Source organism: Helicoverpa armigera, chromosome 1, assembly GCF_030705265.1.
Source record: "Helicoverpa armigera isolate CAAS_96S chromosome 1, ASM3070526v1, whole genome shotgun sequence".
Lineage (NCBI taxonomy): Eukaryota > Metazoa > Arthropoda > Insecta > Lepidoptera > Noctuidae > Helicoverpa > Helicoverpa armigera.
Genome location: NC_087120.1, coordinates 5,636,073 through 5,655,354, shown reverse-complemented (window position 1 = coordinate 5,655,354; position 19,282 = coordinate 5,636,073). Strand labels below are relative to the sequence as shown.

General features: G+C 35.9%; 1 protein-coding gene across 4 annotated transcripts; it reads right to left on the bottom strand.

Moving 5' to 3' along the window:
• Positions 1-771: 771 nt before the first annotated feature.
• LOC110380650 (chitinase-like protein EN03) lies at positions 772-16,563 on the bottom strand. Of its 4 annotated transcripts, none has more exons than XM_021340696.3 (10): positions 16,374-16,563; positions 7,875-8,146; positions 6,573-6,705; positions 5,957-6,127; positions 4,684-4,852; positions 3,689-3,819; positions 3,006-3,131; positions 2,390-2,431; positions 1,584-1,683; positions 772-1,133 (listed from the first exon to the last, which is right to left on the bottom strand). In XM_021340696.3, exons 1-10 carry the CDS (start codon positions 16,480-16,482, stop codon positions 1,022-1,024), a joined length of 1,365 nt encoding a protein of 454 aa, XP_021196371.3. In that variant the 5' UTR covers positions 16,483-16,563; the 3' UTR covers positions 772-1,021. The 4 variants fall into 4 exon arrangements, with proteins under 4 accessions (XP_021196371.3, XP_021196372.3, XP_021196373.3 ...); XM_021340697.3 differs by having other exon boundaries at positions 7,875-8,125; positions 16,374-16,561; XM_021340698.3 differs by lacking the exon at positions 2,390-2,431 and having other exon boundaries at positions 16,374-16,561.
• Positions 16,564-19,282: the final 2,719 nt, after the last annotated feature.

The following is a 19,282-nucleotide window of genomic DNA, read 5'->3' as shown; positions in this document are numbered from 1 at the left end:
CCTCGGAGTTCCAGCCTACTATTTTCATTGGGCCTGTTTTTACCTGTCACTTCTTTTCATAGAACCTGAATCCAGATTCTTCAGCAGTCACATTTGCAATCATTTATGTCTAAAGGGCGTTACACATTACGTTGCGGCAGCGATTTTTCAACTAAACCTTTGCTTTCAACTTCAGACCGCCTTTGGCGAGTGTGTATAACTCCATAGAAAATCAAAGAAGTTCTAGTTAGTGGACTATTGCTAATATTTTAATTTAATGTTCTCTTTTTTATTAAGTTGCTACCTTAAGTTTTCTTATATATATGTGTGCCTGTGTGTAAGTAGATATTTAATTACTACATTCCTGAATTCGCGTTTCGTAAAGAATTTTTATTGAAAACTTTTTGGCCCCGTTCCTAAGTCTGTCATTGTTAGACATAGTGGTATTAATGTTAGTAATATAGATAAAGAATGATCCCTTATAACAGTTAATTGGACTCGAGTGAAACTATTTATTGTACTATAGTTTACCTTTGTACAATTACTGACTTCTGAACTATCAAATTGTTAGTTGCTAATAAAGTCTGCGTCGGAATGACTGGACTAACAGATTTTAGAAGTTTGAGCAATACCAAGTTTTAGTACGGCACTATTTGGTGCTAAATAGTAAATAATTGGTACTTCACTAGAGAGGGACAACTATTGAGGATTGTAGCAAGCAAGTTTGTTGTAGGCGTTAAATGGTCACCTTTAATTAGACATACGAAAAGGATTTTTAATGAAACACAAAAATAGCACATAAAAACATTGTTCTTTTAATAAATCAACACTCATATTGAACTGTAGATATTACACATATTATAATTATTTTTCATAGCAATTTTTATCAGCCTTTTTTTATTGCAGTCAAAGATATTAGGATTGATTACAAAGTTGAAGTTTATGAGGCGGCAAAAGGCACGGTATGCGCTTTGTAACATAACATTTCTATCGAAGTTATAACTTTACTGTAGAATACATAATTAATTTGTCTTGATTATATTTAAAGACGGTATTTAGCGGCCCTGAGGATGGGGTATTTGTCACCAGTGCAAAGACCACGGAAGTCATCCATGGACAGGTCAACGATGGACACTCCTCCAAGGTTCTTGGCCCTGAAAAAAAACGTACAATTATTTATTATGAACTCATTACATCAGTTTGAGAAGGAGGAGTAATGGCGGAAATCCATAGTTAACCCTATAATGTGTGTGCTAATGTTTAGATATTTTACAAAGCCGTTTCAGTTTGAATCTGAGCCTGTAAGGCGTGAGACTTCACGACCATCTTTTTATCGGCATCGTTATCATAAGTTTTATCTGCTTGTTTTTATGAAAATTCACTGAAGTAAAGCACATTCACAAAATATAAGTCAAATATTATATAGACTCTCAAAACACGGTTCCAAAAAGTTGGTCTTTTGAAGAAAAGCCAACAAGAAACTCCTTGGTAAATGTATCAGGTATTCATAGTTGCGATGCAAGTAGGACGATAGGGCAGCCTACCAGGACAGTTAAACCTAAACCAAACCTTGTAAACCCGAAAAATACTTGTAAAATACTTACTTGACGTAGGCGGCTCTCTGGCCGGCGGTGTCAGGGTCCTCATAGGTCACCCACAGACCACCCTCACCGCTGTCGTCGGGAAGACGGAAAGCGTAGGTTCCTGTGAAACAGTTGCTATTACATTGATTTGTCTGGCGGGACTCTTAGGACACTATGATACTTTGAGGATGAGTTTGACAAGGTTGTAACTGGTTCTATCTTATCGAACTTCTGTAAAAGTCTTTTTGTTATTAAATGTAGGTGATATGATTTGATTGTTGCATTAAAATGATGAGAGCAATGAACTGTTACGTTTGACTTTGAACAAAGTCTACTTGATACTGATATCAGGCAAGTCATGACCTTTTCGTAATTTGCTATCATTGTAAGTGAATTATATAATTTAGCTAATTATATCTAGTGACGACTTTTCAGGGACCTCTGACTGACGAATAAGTTTTGAAGGTATGTAGGTATGTTGACGACGAAAATAGACATTCGATTAGATAGAGTGCATAGTAAGTAGGTATAGACTTATTAAATTCAATGTTAAACATTAATTATGACTACTCTTGGTCATGATGTATTTCGTTAGTTTAATTATACTTAGTTTTGGATTATACTACCTACATGAAGTTTCATGGACAATCACAACATAAAACCACTTCATGCAAACCATTCTAAGTTAAAACTCAAATGACATACGTACCTACAAAGAAACATTGCAAGAGGCATGTTAACGACAATCTACTTCGCATAGTTACCGCTTGTTAGCTTAGTATTGTGTGTTATATGAAGCCAAAAGCCTACTATAAATGAGTACCAACCAAAATGAGGGGTTAAGTCTTGGTCCTTGGTTAAGCCCTTCTCTGAAAAGTTAAATTAGCTAGCTAATTCTAAGCCCCGTCGCACACGACGCGACGCTACCGATGTATAAGTTTCGCGGCGACTTCTGCGATACTTTTAACGGAATTTTGTCGCGTGTCCAGAGTAATGAGTAGTCGCCACGAGACTTGACATCGGATTACAGAGTCGTGTCGTGTAACACGGGCCTAAAGCTTGCTAATCCCTTATTGGAGGGTGCTACATTGAGCAACATAATTATCGGAGTTCTTTTTCCAATTTGTCAATGATAATTACGATCGCAAATATCTCCTATCACATAGGTATATTACATGATAATGTAGCACCAACAATGAAGGATCTTAAATTGGCTTAGCAAAGAGGCTTTTTATTTACAGCAATTAAAACTAAGAATAGATTTCCAAATCTTTTCGCAAAACAACACAATTAAATTTAGTTGACATTTTCCTTATTTGAAAGACTTAAAAGACCATTTGAAAGTGAATTTTATGGTAACAATTTTTGGGTCTAAGCCCTTTATATTATACACCATGTTTGTTATATACACGGTCAAATAGGTAAGTACGTATGTTCACTTACCGAAACGCTTGCTGGGGTCAGTGACCTTCCTAAGGTGGGGGAGCATACCCTTCTGGTGGTTGGGGTTGATGAGCTTGCCGCACACTTCAGGGTAGCTCAGGATACCCTCGATTTTGGTGTAAGGACCTGCAAAGTAGAATACGTTAGTTATTTGACGGTGTCAGAATTTTCACGTGTGGAAATATTTTGATATATTTTGCCAAAATTGGAAAAGCAAAAGCTGTTCATCTGCAGGTACAAGACTGCTAAGTATTATTAGTCACTGAGTCCAATTTGTAACAACAAGGACTCAGTACAGTGCCAAACAGATATGACATTTCTAAAGAACAAAACAATGCAGTAACAAAAATACGGTCATCACAAATTAAGCCATAATAAATTATTCATAATTTTGCTAAATATTCACGAGGCCACAACTGTTTAGAGCAAACACATGAAATGGCTACTTCTGTCTACAGTATCATAATTATGTTGACAACACAACAATATTAATTGCCGTTCGTGACTCACTCTTTTCTGTAGTCTTTCCAAAACAAAAGACTGCTAAAATGACAAAATTATGGGCATAGCCGACCCCAACATATGTAGTTGGGAAAAGATGAGATGATGACCACCACACGGAAAAGCCGGTGTATTCAAACTTTTTTCTTCTTTATCAGGTCCCTTATATGTGTTTCACTTACCAGCTTCTCCAGGACCATCAGCGTGTAGGGGAGGAACTCCAGCGATTTCGCTGTCAGAGTCCAGCTTCCATGTGCGGGCAGCAGTGGGGATAGCGAGGACGAGCTTCTGAGCTGGGGCACCTCCTTGGAGCCTGTTTATTGAAGAAAAATAGAAGAAGAATAAGTATTGGAACTAATGTATTTTGGTGGGGAGTCTAGTTCCTTCTGCGGAATCTCTTTGGGTTCTGCCCACTGCTGGTGCCACGGGGCTATTCGAAAGAGTTACCGAAAGCCTGGTGCACATAGGGCTCCAGAAGTCCAGAAGGAACAAACGTAGGTTTTAGTCCGTAAAAGTCAACACCTTCTTAGAAATATGTTACGAAAGACCAGGTTAGTTGATTAGGTAATATCATTTAAAAAACATACTAGGCATAAGGCTTCGCTGTAGCCAATTAATTACATGAAAGTGATCGATAGTTACACGTTAACTTTATAACGAACTGTAAGTCGAACGCTACTTTAAAATTTTTAGTTTTACACCTTTTAAACGTTGTGTTAGTTAATCAATAGCTTTTTAATTATCCAAGTTTACGTAGCACTGCAAAGTTGATCAGTTTTATTAGATTTTTATTATTCGTTTATTTTAATTTTCTCTTACAGCGACTACTAACTAAACTGTTACAGTCATTTCACACCAGTAGATTTTCTGAGCATAACAATCAGGCGACTTCGCCCGATTCTTATGATATGCAAACAATTGACAACTGTCGGTACAAACATGACGTTAAAATCAGCGCAACAGTTTTTATCAATTAGATTGTGTCGCGACTATATATGTAAGTATGTGCTCTCAGTTTCACTCCAGAACAATAGGGTCCCGTTTTACCCTATGGGTATGGAACCCTAAAAACCTAGTAGAAAGTCCCCCAGTGCGATAGAATTGTTATGAAATTTAATAGCTCTTCTTATCTGCACTTAAAAAAAGCAAAAAATCAAGGAAATTGAAGGTAACATACCAGTAAGTGACAACAGCATCAGCGTTGAGCAGAGGGTTGCGGTTCTGAGGGGTGTACAGGGGTGTGGCGTAGTCAGCCTCCTTGGGGTTGCGTTCAGGAGTCTGGAAGTCGTACGCGCCGAGGTTCACCATATCCACAAGGTTGATAATAGCGGGAACATCGTAGTAGACTGGAAAGATAAAAAATATAAGTTTGGCAAAGAAATTGATACTCAGGAGGCTACTAAAAAGTAATTTGTAATTTTGAAAATTACTTGGAATCAAAATTCAATTTTGTGACTTGCTCTCAAGGCATAAAATCCAATCAATAAGTCATAAAGTTGGTACTTAATATACCTAAAAGATACTAAAAACATACGTTTATTTACATATCTCTCATATTCTTAGCGTATCTGAATAAAATAACTGAACTACTATAAAGATTAGTAGGTATTCGCAAAATTCAATTGACGTAGAAGCAAACAAATTAAATAAATTGGATCATGGCCTGTGCTTGTAAAATGTACGTAAGTGATTGTTAGCTCTTGTGATTCACATAAGGATAATGCCGTGGGTGCACATAACAGAATAATCACGATAATAGGCCGCACATACACGAGGTCGTATTGATATCCTTATAAACATAAATAACTTTATTTATAGCTTATAATGGACCCGTGCCTGAGAAGTAATAGTAACAAAATAATGTCAAGAAAAATCATTAGCGCAGAACATAATGAGCTTATTACTCAAAGTGAAGGAAGAAAGCTCGAATTCCAACTAGGTAGGCGTGCTACTATTAATTTAAAACAATGCTTATTAAGATGCTTCCCCAAACGCTGGGAACGAAGAGAGAATTAAAATTGAATGGCAAGGAAATTGATATTTTGTATTACGAGACTAGGTGACGCAAAAAAATAGAAGAGCTTTTAATAGAGGATCGAAAGCCATGCAATTTTTAATTCTCGCCTCGCTTTTATCGGATCCATTTTTTGTGTATTTTTTTTTTTTACTTTTTTCGTTACGTGCTATTTTGTAGTTGGACAATGCTGGTAAAGGATAAGTGAGCATCTTTCACAGATGGACTCGTATTTTTAACCCTATGATTAATTTAGGAGATCTCTCTTCTCGTATTGAGGACTGAACAAATTGAGCTGGATTGACTTTTATAGATTCTATACCAGCTTAGATGCCTTCACGATACTTTATTTAACCGGAAGCCAGTGATGTCCAGGATATACTTCAAAAGTCCTATCAATCCTCAAAGTTACACAGAATAAAAAATAAATACTTACTGGAGGAGTTGACATTAGGTAGAACACTGATGGCCAGTTGCATATTGGGCTTGACGCTCAAAGCCTGTTTCATCTCACGGACGAGGGCGGTGAATCCTTCACGGTGCTCAGACTCCTTGTCATCGACAGGAGTGGTGCCGAAGGTCTTCTTGATGCCGTGCCAGATGGAACCTGGGTGTTAGAAAGAAGTTAGATAAAATGGCCCTTAGCGTTAAGAGGATGTTGGGTCAAAATAATGAAGAAGTTTCGTTCAATCGTTTTGTACATATTGATCTCATACATACAATTATATAGACAAGTACTTTTTGGAAGATTAACTTGACTTGCTAGTTTCAGTAGTAGCAGTAGTATTTTGGTTACAGCCAGACATTGAGTCATGCACTTACGCAAACTGTTTACTGTATTTGCAAAAGCAATTGATACAGATGCCTAAATTACCTTCATTTCTTATTTGTTAAAAACACTTATTTGTTTAAAAAAAATGTCTGGCAGATAGTAAGGATACAGTCAGCTCAACACTCTATTGAAGGTAATAACGACGATATGTAATAACGATAGAAATACTGACACAGGTAGAATGTATGCATAAACTAGAACAAGTATGAGCAAGGCTTACCCCAAGTGGAGCGGATCTTCTTGGGCTTGATCCTGGCGAACTGCCAAGCCAGGTCGATGCCATCGAAGCCGTGCTGTTCAGCCAATAACACTCCAGAGTTCACGAAGGCGGTACGGGCTTGAGGAGACTCCAGCTATAGACAAAAGTACTGATTAACAAACCTCCTCTTAGGTATTTTTAGGAATCACCTATAGTTTGTAGATTATTTGAGCCATATTTTTAGGGCAATAAAGTTCATTTTATCACATCGTAAGGTCCTATATATTGACTGCTAGAGAGTACACAATATGTTATCGAGCACTATAGAACATGAGCTCGTGTCGGAACCTCTTCTTAAAAATACTTTATGGGAAATGAGAGACGGCATGATCTAAAGGAATTTGATAAATTAGAATTAAAAATATCTAAATAACTGTTAAAGTTAAAACATCTGAATTGAGAATTTCCGCCTTTTTGTGGAAATTGGTTAAAATTACTTCACATCCCGTAAGAATTTACGATTCCTACGGGAAATGTGGGACAGGAAAAAACAATATACAAGGTGGAAGGTACTGGCAGCATTTTATTTTCAGCTGTTAACGTTAATGAGACGATATTTGACACGGACGAAGAAAATGAACGTTATCGATTGTACCAAGTTCGGAACACACATTCCTATAGGTACTTCGTGAGATATAGCGGTATCGACTAATTCACGAATTCCATTCGTAATTATGACACTAATACTCAATAATAAATCTTACATATTCCCAATACAATTTATTCCAATAATTGGCTGTAATTTGCATAAACTAACCAAGTAGGTACTAGAACGTTCAGCTAAATTCAATCACGTTTGTACATTTGACATCAAATACACTCAATTAGTTTAAACTTAACCACAAATACTAATATAATACTAATCAGAGTATTATCTGTCCTTTGACTAATCCTGCAGTTTATATGTTCAGCGAATCACTAATGTGGATTATTGATACTTGATCGGGTTCTGAATTCACTGAAATTATGTAGTATCCTTTGTTCGAAATAATGAAGTGCCTACTAGAATAGGTTTGGCGAAGCGAACATGTTATTGGTAATTCCAATTTGGATAATTACGTTAACGAATTCTTCGGAAATCAAGTGTAGCCTAGAGTCACTGGCGTTGTATAACTATATAGTAAACATTATACAATAAAAACTCCATAAAAGTCGTTAAAAAATAGCAATTGTAAAACCATTAGTGAATATCCAGCCCAATTACAACGACCAATTCTAAACCCAAGGCCATTTAATTAGAGTAGTTTTTTCATTGCCACTTACCAGAAGGTTGTACTTCTCAGGTGACTCAGTATCGGCATCTCCTCCGACGGACAGGAGGACTTTCAGACCGGGGTACTTAGTCTTGAAGTTGGTGATGGCACGGTAGTTCGCGTGAGAACGGTCGACATCCAGGTTCTCATTGAGAGACACCATTTTGTAGGTGTCGGGTTGAATGCCAGCGTAGCCATAGACGAGGTGGGTGCAGAACGAGAGTGCAGGGTCCAGGTCCAAAGGCAGCATGCGCGCTTGAGCTGGATAAATGCATCCTTCGACTGAATTAACATGTTTATGATGTAACACAAGAAGTGAGGTTGTATGACCCCGTTTCTTTGTTTTGCTACAAATAGTAATCTATCAAGCATTTTATCAGAGACCAAACTACTACATGTTAGCGCCTTTGTAAAATGACATCAAGCTAAATCATAATTTTAAAGCATATAAAGTAGTGTATAAAGACGGGTCGTTCGTCATCTCGACACACTTAACTCACCACGAATGTGTCCACTTGGTGAAACTCAAAATTTTAACATTTATCATGTCGTCAACTCGACACGTTAAGATATTGATCCGTGTCCAGTTAGTGAAACTTAAATTATATACTTTTATGATGACGAATGACCCATAAATAAATACATGTCAGGAAATTCAGTTCAGTTTTGACTTAGCGGAGCCTTTAATGACATTTTACAAAGGTCAACATAATCTCTGGCAGCAAAAAAAAGCATAATAATTTGCATTTTTTACTCAGTAAATGAATCATGCCGTGGGTGTAGTCTTTTGAAATTGACTCGTCCAACGAGTCTTATTAAAGGCTGTGAACAGACTACAGCACATCAACTTACCAAAATCTGCCAATTTTTTGCAATGTATTCTCAATCTTAACACAATAGTGGAAGGTTAATGTTCGATTGGCAATGACAGATTCGGGTAAGCTGACCTATTGGCGTCGATACAGGAGACAAACATATAAAGATTTCGCAACTGTTACTCGAAACTTACAACATATGGACTTTAACCGTAAACAAGGAGATTAATACATTATGTTCAAGACTATTATCTGTTATTACGAGAGGTCTTATAAATCGTCAGGGTCGCGTCTAGAAACATCTGGTTGATCTTTGATCTATCGAAACTATAAATCCAACGAAACGAATTATTAACCAATTAATAATATCTGTAGACGTCCTAAGATAGTGCATTCACTAATTAAGACTTATCACCGGACAACAATAAACACGACAGAAAATTTAAAAACAATACAAAGTCACGCACAGACCATATGACTAAGTTACAAGAACTAAGTAAGTATGCAACGCAAAATGACATCAGCTCTTGATAAGCATGCGACTTACGCACGTGTGTATCAGACCTTAGATGACCATACCTATTGTATGGAGTGAGAACACTCAGATCCATTGTTTCCCTTACATTAACCACTTAACGTCTGCCACATATTGTAGCTACCGAAATGACATCATCAACGCTAACTGAGGGATAAATGCTTCAAACGGATACAACACTTAAGTCTACTAAAACGTAGAATCATGAATGGAAGTTAAGAAATTAGCAAATATTGCAAAATTTCAAAGCTTGACCGGAAAATCAGAGATTTGTTATTGAACTTATAAATATAAGATCACTTTTATCTTAAACAACTGCTACCTATCTGTTGTTGGTATTGGATGGATATCCAATATTATCCAAAGCTTATAAGTAACAAACATCTGTTGCTGTCTGAAAAATCGCCACTTTCCTCATTGACTCATGTTTGCCTTGCAAGAAAACAAACTGCATTAAGTACCATCTCGTTTGCTTAGTATGAGCAACGCTCACTTAGTTACCTGCCTACATCTTACAGGGTTTTCCTGTTACTAATAATATAAATAAAGTAAGGCTGAAGTAAGCCGCTCTAGATTAACTATTATGTCATGTTTATTTAAAACTGAGCTGACCGTGAAGCTGTGTAAAGAATATTCTAATATTCCTATCAAGTATTCCAATGATTTTTAATCCATATTGTTATCCACAAGGTATAAAACCGAACACAGAGCATCTACTGAGAAATTCCACAACGATATTAAAATTCTAGACATGCAGTTAAGCGCATCGCAATATTCATGGCTAGCTGTTTCCCGTGGTTCCATCCGTGTCCTTAGGTCTTAACTGCTTTCCGCAACCGGATAAAAGCTAGCCTATGTCCTTTCTCAGGCTTTAGACTATCTAGGATGTACTAAACGTTAAAATTAATTCAGAAGTTTTGTCATGATGAAAGCGCATCAGACAGACAAGTTAGTTTCGCATGTAAGGTTAAGGAACTCTTCGAATAATCGTGTTTGAAAATTGTAGTACAAAAGACAATGTCAAAATCATATAGCCAATTCACATTCGTATATCCGACCACTCATTTGCGGCGGTTAACTCAAGACACGAATTCGATAGATAGTGTTATGCATATAGAGGATAAGTCAATATTGTTTGTGCTACATCACCTCGTGACCAGACAAATAAGGTAATCACTAATTCATGTTTAACTAAACTTGAGGACATCGACTCTACGACCTCAACAAACAAAGATACCATCTAGCCTTTATTGTGAAGTTTACAAAGAAAAAAAATCGCGAATATTACATCATTCTGAAGATAGCTCATTATGAATAAGTTTTCTGGCAAATTAAATAACCTAAGCAGTTCTTCAGAAAATAGGTAGAGGATAATGTGCGCTTCCTTGATTTGAATGTAACAATTCAGTCTGACAATAAGAACTAGGTACTTTACCCTTTCGTATGGTAATTTGAGACTGTTTTCTTGTAGCTCGAATGGAAGTCTAGAAAGGTAAAATGTAGCTGAAACTGTCGTTAGAAAATTCTGATTATAAAAACTATGATAGTCACGTTACTTCGTAACGTAATTACAAATGCCTAGTATATTTCTGTTTGCAAGGCACGTTACAAGCTACAAGGTGACGACCGTTCAGAAGAATAAAAAAATAAGGAAACTGGCGTGCAATAACTCGTCAGGTATATTTGTCAGTTTTGTGGTCGCGATTGTCAATTATCTCACGAACTGTACCACAGTATTTGTCTATTCGATTCCGAGTATTTCTAGAATAACAATGTTTGTGGTCACGGTTATCACATGCCCTCGTGTTGTCACTCATGATACTTAGGTCAGGCTATGTAAGCTTATCAAAAGTTTTACAGAATGCTCGGGTTACGCGGTTTATCATTTCGAAAACAAATGTTTGTTTCCAAGTGCCAAGATGCTCGTGTATTTACAAGGTCTTCCAATTTCGGGTCAAAAACATTTTAATTATGTATTCTGCGGGCGGTACCAACACTTAAGCATACCTATTATTACATTTTAGTCCTCAATAAATCTTTGGTTGCGTAATCGAATATAAATTACCAACTGATTCGGTTGATTTATACCTAACAAAATCAAGGTTAGATGGATACATAAAAACAATTTTCAAAGAAAAAGCCTTGTTTATTCGGCCTTCATCCGTGGTACATAGCTGCAAACCTACAAAGATTCAAGTTATTCCTAGGTCACCATACAAAGCTTAATTACATAAAGGAAACAATGCCCAAACAATCTGTCCCGAAAATTTGACAACAGCTCAGTAAATTGTGAACAGAAAATTCCATATCAAGTCTAAACATTTCTAGAAAATGAAATTAGTAATACCTACATAGTTAATTACGTATGACTAATTGAAGAACATGATTACATGACCCAGATGTAATCGCATCTGCAAGGCGTTTTGCGCAACCAGGCAATTATTTTTTATAACTCATATAATATTTTTAAGAAAAATATGAAGAGTAGCTACAGACTTTGAGATTGAAATGATGCACAGGAGAATAATATTAATAAGTAAATAAACAGTTTTGTACAAAATTTAAGACAGAGTACAATACAAAGTAGAACGGTAGGTACTTCCGTCATTTATTGGACTATTTAAATAGAATTAGAGAGAGGCGTCATGTCAAATGCTCCCCTGATTAACCGGCAGAATCTAATTTTAAACAATCTCTCCGTTTGTAATGGAATGCTCGAAACAATAAAATATTCAGATGTGGGTAAGGACTCTGTGACGGGCACTCCCACATGTTCTTTATTATTCAGGATCCTACATCATTTGTGTAACAAACGCAAGCTTTACAAAAACATTGGTGCTGTTGATTCCTGCCATACTGATATATGTACATGACATAATCATCATTTTTCTGTCCCCCTGCAGGGCACAGGCCTGCCTTTAAACATATTTTCAGAGACGAAAAGAGCGGTTAACACTTCGCTTGCTCAAGGCGAATTGTCGATTTCAGGTTCATTTTTTTCTTCAGCGTTTTTGAAGATACTTAGAAAGCACTTCCAATCAACGGCCTTAACAAGCCACTAGGCCATCACGACAATATTGTCAGAGTAAAATAAATGTTGCATGCGGGTGTCGCCATTGCCAAAACAGTCCCTCCGATAACTAGCGAAAATATACGACATTACCCCCTATCACTTTCAAACCAATATTTATTGCAATGGCCTCGCTTTTATTCGTATTTTACTTTTCCCGTATTTCTATAAAACTAAATAGTTACGGCTACGGCTCGGTATTAAACTGGGTTTTTAATACATGTAATGGTCCAACCCTTTTTTACTGAATGCTATTGGGACGCGATCCTTATTTTGCATAGGAGTTTTTGTCCGAAATTGAACCAATTATAGGTTCTTTCGGCTTTACTAACCGATTTTCTACACATTCTGAATAGAAGATTCTTATTTCACGCGTAAATAAAGAAACCTGTTTAAATGAACTGTATCAAAAAATCTTATTTGTACAATGGTATTTCGTACCTACAGATGACACAGCATAATTGGCTGCTTACGTCTCTAATCCGCAATTAGAATAGGTAATCTGTAACTGCTCCGCAATGAAGGTTGAAATTCAGTTCAAGTTCATTTAAAACAAACAATTCTAGCAACCTCTCAAATTAATTTGCAACGAATAATACCTATACCTATCTACGTAGGTATAATTAAATGACAAGACTTGTAGATACACTATATTTGGAGCAAAAACAAATATATAAACAGTTGTGTTATTACATTACAACAATTGTTTGAAATCTTGTCGTAATTTTGTATGATGCATCGCTTGCGCAAACATGAGATGTTACTTGTGCCAATTTGTACACGCTAAAATATTATTGTCATATTTTGCTACCGGTTTTTCGTGGTATACTTTTAAATGTCAAAGGGTGAAATTACTATATTACGTTATCGTTATGCAATATTGTCTCTTATTTATGAGTAATACTTATTTATTTTTAAACAAAGTCTATATTATGCTCGGGATCCACTACTGAGGGTAACGCGAAAGAAAGAGTTTCATAAGGTAAGTTTTGGTATGAGCTCATTTAAAAAGAGGTGGCCGCTTAGCTTCCAAACTACTTAAATTCGATTTTTTACAAAAGACATGTAATTTGAAAACTGAGGAAGTAATTACATTAGTCACTTACATTTTTTTATAGTTATTTATACTAGTTTCCATATAAACGCAGCTTGTGCCTACATCATTGAATGCCAACAGTGGATGAAATGCTCTGAATACAATGATGGAAACGAAGACTTCAATCTATATTTATGAGTCACTATTGCATTGTAAAACATGATCCTTGTCAGTGTAACTTGACAATACCTGTATTTATCTAAGTTTATAATGTGTTTGTCTTTAAACTAATATATAAAGAGGAAAAATTTGATTTTTTCTCCAAAACTACTAAACCGATTTGAATATTTCTTTCACTGTCAGGAAGCAACTTAAACTATCTGCGCTTAAAATGTGTTATTGGCTATTTTTACCGGTTACCGCGTGGAACAGCCAGTATTTACAAAATGCCATTTCTTAAGACAGATGTGTCTATTTGTTGTTTAGGATGAACTTTCCATCTTGACTATGAATATAAATAACTGTAGAAAAACAAACGATAAAACCTAAAACCTATAAATGAAGATCTAGTAAAATTGCTAAGTTAGTAAGTTTTGCCTAAAGGAGAGATTCCACAGGTGTGCGGCACTGGTCTACTCTCTCTAGACAGTGACATAATTTCTAGTAAACATTTCTAGAATATCTGCAAAATTGCAACCTTTGTGCGCAAACACAATGCTGGCAGTCGAATCTCGCCGAACAGTACCTACAATTTTTTTGTTCGAACGATCTCGATGTCTTAGTTCCTACTGTTGTTCACCAAAATCATCGTACAGGGAACGGCTAGTGATCAATATTCTCTGGAACTTCACCAAAATCGTTCGAACAAAAAAATTGTACTGTTCCAGTAGTTCCTACTGTCAGTACAGGGATAAAATAAACCCTAACTACTCGGGAAGAGTGTAGCTTTCCAACAGTGAAAGAATTTTTCAAATCACTTCAGTAGCTTGAGAGACTACTAACAAAAAAAAAAACTAAAAATGTTTTCTCTTCATTACATGAGCATAGACTAAACACCAAACACTGTTTTTGCCTAGGTACCTAGTTAAGTAAGAATACACATTCTATATTATTATGACGCTAGTTATATCAGTAGTCTAATTATATGTACTAGGTATACATAAGACACTTGTAATCCTTATCTAAAGGTTAAAGGTCGATAACAGCTACTTGTCTGTATTATCAATATTGTTTTTCCCACATAAATAAATAACTAATTCTTAGGAGGTTTTTCTTATTTGGCTTTCTTTTATGATCTGTTCAGGAATTCTTGTTACGTATGTATGTTATTTACAAAATTGTTTACCAATAAGGATAATGTGGTTACTAAGTACCTACTACTGGTATATTTTTATAAGGATTAGTAAGTTCGATTCCTGTATCAAGAAAAATGTCATAATTTAAATATTATGCATTTTTTTACAATAAGTAGTTTAAACCACGTAATTACTCTGGCCCATTTTTCCTAAGTTCGTTCCATTCGTCTGATATGATGTTTGTGCGACCATGGGAATGTCCAAACCTAATATGAAGCTACTATTATTTATTTTAGTAAATACATATGAAAAACTTCATAACAACAAAATGTTTCGTCCAAACCAGACAGAAGAAGGTCAGGACCTCGATCAAGACCTCACTTGTATCAGCTCAGTGGAAAATGACGTCATATTATTCCACAAGGCAATGTCAAAACTTAATGTATTATTAAAAACATATTATTATACACAAAATAGTGTTATGTCATACAAATAAAACGGCTTATCAAAACTCTGCGTAAATAATCAACAACAATATGCGTGTGCGCCACACACAAAAAAATAAAAATAATATAAATTTTCACATAATGTTTTCAATAGTCTAGAGTTAACTTAAGCATTAAAACCTCCTCTAAAATTGTCACGGGCTATCAAAGTCAAAGGTTTTTTTTATTTCATATATGTAGACCTATTTACCTACAGGTGCTTAGGAAACCTCAAGCTATATAGTTGCACGTTTCCAAAAAGTGAGTCTTATGGAGAAGAACCGGCATGAAACTCCATACTTAATCTATCATAGCATTATTATGTTTTCCTAATACCCACACAATGTGCTCTATTCAAGTCCTCGGCAAAATTTTAATGGGCTCTAAATAGTTAATTGTATCCGCCGTAGACAGATGATAACCTATAGGATTACACATGCTTAAGGCTTTGTGCTAGTTTCTTTATTTGTTTTCCTATCCACAATAATTCAAAATTAGAACTCTAGACCGCCATTTGTTTTTTCTTTGTTTCATTTGATTGGCTAACTGCAGATCTATCCGCAGCCCCCATCTCTAATCGAAAAACGCATGGATCAGTTATGGAATCAGCAGATTTGATGTCTCATAAACTACTTTTGACTTTTAGACATAAAACATTTTGATAAATGAGTGAAAATCAAGCCGCAATCAACTAACGATGTTTTTGTTCTTATCGTGTTTTATGTAACACTCACTAACTATGCCAGGTTAACTGCTACAATATCTACTGATTGGAGATTACCTTTCACTAGAATGCAGTTCTTGGAATTTTGTTGATTTAATTTTTTAATTGCGTTGAAAAAAGAAACGGTTTTATTTTTTTTCGACCACGAGGCTAAAAGGAGGGTAGCTTAACACGGAACCAAAAAAAAATACTGTTTTGAGGATCGTTCCAAAAATATGAAGATAAATAAATAATTGAGAAAGTAGGTAAACCATGACTTATTAGGCAGGCCTAAATAAAGTAAAATAAAAGTATAGTGACGTCCAAAAAAATACGTAAAAACTTTTTACTACCTGTGATTACCTACCTATCTAAATAAAAAAATATAATATAATTAAGAAGCGAAAGCATAAAATAATACAACAAAAAAACATCTCTTGACCACACACACGCAAAAAAAAAGAACAAAATTAACATAAATAAAAATCTCGGAAGAGTTGCGAAACCGGCGAACAAACAAAATAAGAATTCGCAAAAAAAAATCGCAAAGCAAAAAGTTTTAATACTTACATTCCCTGACATAGCTTTTGCTGTTGTAGTAGCAGACCACTTTGCTGGTGGCTGGGCCGACAGCAGCCCCAATAGCCAGGAAACCGGCTAAAACGATGAGCACGTTCATGGTTGTAAATTAACTATGCTAAATGACCGATCACCACTGCGAGTATGTGGTGAATGAGACTCAAGCACCACAGCGCTCAGAAGGTGCGCTCAGGTCATAGATTATAAAGACCACAGACCACATCAATTCGCCGAACCTTATCTGTTTGTGATGTTAACCTCTTTTGCTCGGAAAAAGATAAACAAGCTGCCTACATATTTTCTTTATTACCTTATTTACTTATTTATGTTATTTATGAGAAAAATATTACGTTATATGTAATTGTGGTCTTGTTATTCTTGTTGAGTTCTACTTGCTCCCAATTATTTACATTATTAGAATAGGGTAGATAATAAACTTGAGCCTTTTATTAGAAGTCGATTTTAATCTATAATAATGTAGGTACCTATTCTAGTTAAGAAAAAGATTTAAGTACCTTCCAACTATTATTGTTATCTCTTTCTTTTCTTTTCTTTTCTTTAGTTCTTTCAAAAGGCTTTTTGCAAAGAAAGCTGGAGGCTCGAATTAGTTAATTCAGGACACCAAAATTACCTTCAATTGATGTTAATCAAAGTACAGTCTGATTTTTAAATAATACCTAAAATACTTATAGGTATAAAACTTTGTCTTATTCTATGACGGACGTCGATGATGTCATCGAGCCAGTAGAAATGATTTCGTATCACAATCACAATACCTATACAAGAAACATACATACATACAAATAAGTAGAAGCCACACGTCAAATGCAAGTCTAAATCATGTCAAACTGGTATGGTCCCCAAAAACAAGTTCAACCAGTTTCGTAGCCAAAAATATAATCTTTCCTACCTATTAGCATTATGTAATCACAAGTCAGTTAAAGCTTCAACTACTAAACTGCTAAGCCGATGGTGATTAAATTCTTAACTGAAATAAATTGAAGCTGAAGAACAGAAATGGTTTTGTTGATCTTATTCCTTCTTGAGGACATGAAACCACGGGAATAGCAAGTTTATATCAGACGAATATAATTTGCTATGTACGACATTTTCAAATTGATAAAAGTGGTTTACTATGTCAAAGGTCGGTTTATTGATAAAGGCTATTGATTTGTAGAATAAGGAATAGGGGGATCCCAATTCATCGCTGTGTTCCCTTTTGCATGGCTCATAAAAACATATTCAACCTAGCTATTCCTTCTTTTTCTCCTTGCTTTGGACTTGTTGGGGTTGACTTTCAGTCTAGCGATACCCTCTGGTTAGTCTGGTGGTCTGACTTTTTGGCTTCTGACTAACCCTATCGACTTCAAAAGAGTTTCAAATTGCAGATAGGACCACCTTTCCGAAAACTTGAAGTAACTCGTCATGACATAGATGTTCACCATTCCGGAATTTACTAAGGCACAGGCTCCTATATTAGAAACATTTAGCATAGTACGTACATAAATAAGAATGTTTGATTTTACATATTTTCGTTCCTCTGTTTACGTCTTACCTAACGTCGTACCATTGAGGTAATACAGTTCTCAGAATCTTTTCAAGTCTGAGTCATAAGGAAGTTTGAATTAAAAACGTAATATACCTAGTCCTTATTGTGTTTCAGTGGTGTTACTCTTTGTATGTAGATGTGGTACCTCCCACACAACAGCCTACGTTGTTTTTCAACACCTAACATGCCTAGGCTAAGTGGACAGAACAATAATGTTACTCATACTTGTGGACTGTACTTACCTAATACTTACAATAAATTCTCAGATTGTAAAATCACTGCTTATGATTCCAAAACATTGTGATTATTGTAACATACCTGCAACCTATTGTTGAGATTTTATGACCTATGTCTTTGGACGTCTTAATTCAAAAGTGCTATTTCTATCTAGAATACACAAAAAAGTAATAAAAATTATTTGCAGCAGATGTAAAAGAACGGCTTGTGGTACTACTGATAAAGTGGGATATACACCCTTGGGGTATCGATGCATGGTGCGAACTACATCTTCCATGGTGTTATAAACTTACATCCCATTGGTCCCTTCGCGTCGTTCACCATTCATCATTGACCATCCTCACGTTTCACCCAAAGGCCTGGTTTCGGTACCAAGACCATGCTGCCTAAGGAAGTCCACGGATCGCCAGCGACGCGGAGCTCCAGTGGGAGCACCAAAGTGTAGACATGTAGCGAGCCGGTATGTTTTGTCACATATCATGGAAGTGATCTTCTAACACATTAAAATTCTGGTTGCAAAAGGTGCACAACTCTTCCTCGAAATTCGATTTTTTATGCTCATATTCAATGAAAGGCCGTAACCTTGATCTACCAGTATTTAAACGACTTTGTTTAATTACAAATAGAACAGGAAAAAGACTCACAAAATTATTATTTGGACTAAAGTTTGTTATCTCACTAATTTGTGCTACCTACACCTAGCGCCATCTCTTAGTCAATAGTAGAACCTTTAACTGCCTTACTTATAATGGTCTGCTATGAGGCATGAATAGCCATGACTCCTGTGTTCAATGTACCTTGAAATTCAGTCTTTCGCTGTTAGGTGGCGTCTCCGAGCGAAAGGAGCCACGCGTAGAAACCTATCTGTGTAATCTAGATTCGACAAGACAGAGTTACGGAAGAAGGTAAACTATGATCAGTTACTAGGATTAAGTACCCCAATATTCTTCAATAGCTTTTCCGTCATGATCAGTTTATTGCCTTTACCGTGAAAGCCTGGAGAATGACAGAAAAATGTTCAATAATTCAATAGATTTACCAAGCATTTTTTATTTTCCTAAAAATCATTATGGATCAACTAAGCAGGGCCAAAGCCTGACTGGGCTGCGGGGTT

What these genes read in the sequence shown, in the direction of transcription:
- LOC110380650 (XM_021340696.3), bottom strand. Translation starts at nt 16,482, where the DNA reads ATGAACGTGCTCATCGTTTTAGCCGGTTTCCTGGCTATTGGGGCTGCT. An exon ending in GATGCTGTTGTCACTTACTG is followed by an intron (nt 3,820 to 4,683) that starts GTATGTTACCTT and finishes TTCAATAAACAG; the next exon opens with GCTCCAAGGAGGTGCCCCAG. An exon ending in AGACTTAACCCCTCATTTTG is followed by an intron (nt 1,684 to 2,389) that starts GTTGGTACTCAT and finishes ACTGTTTCACAG; the next exon opens with GAACCTACGCTTTCCGTCTT.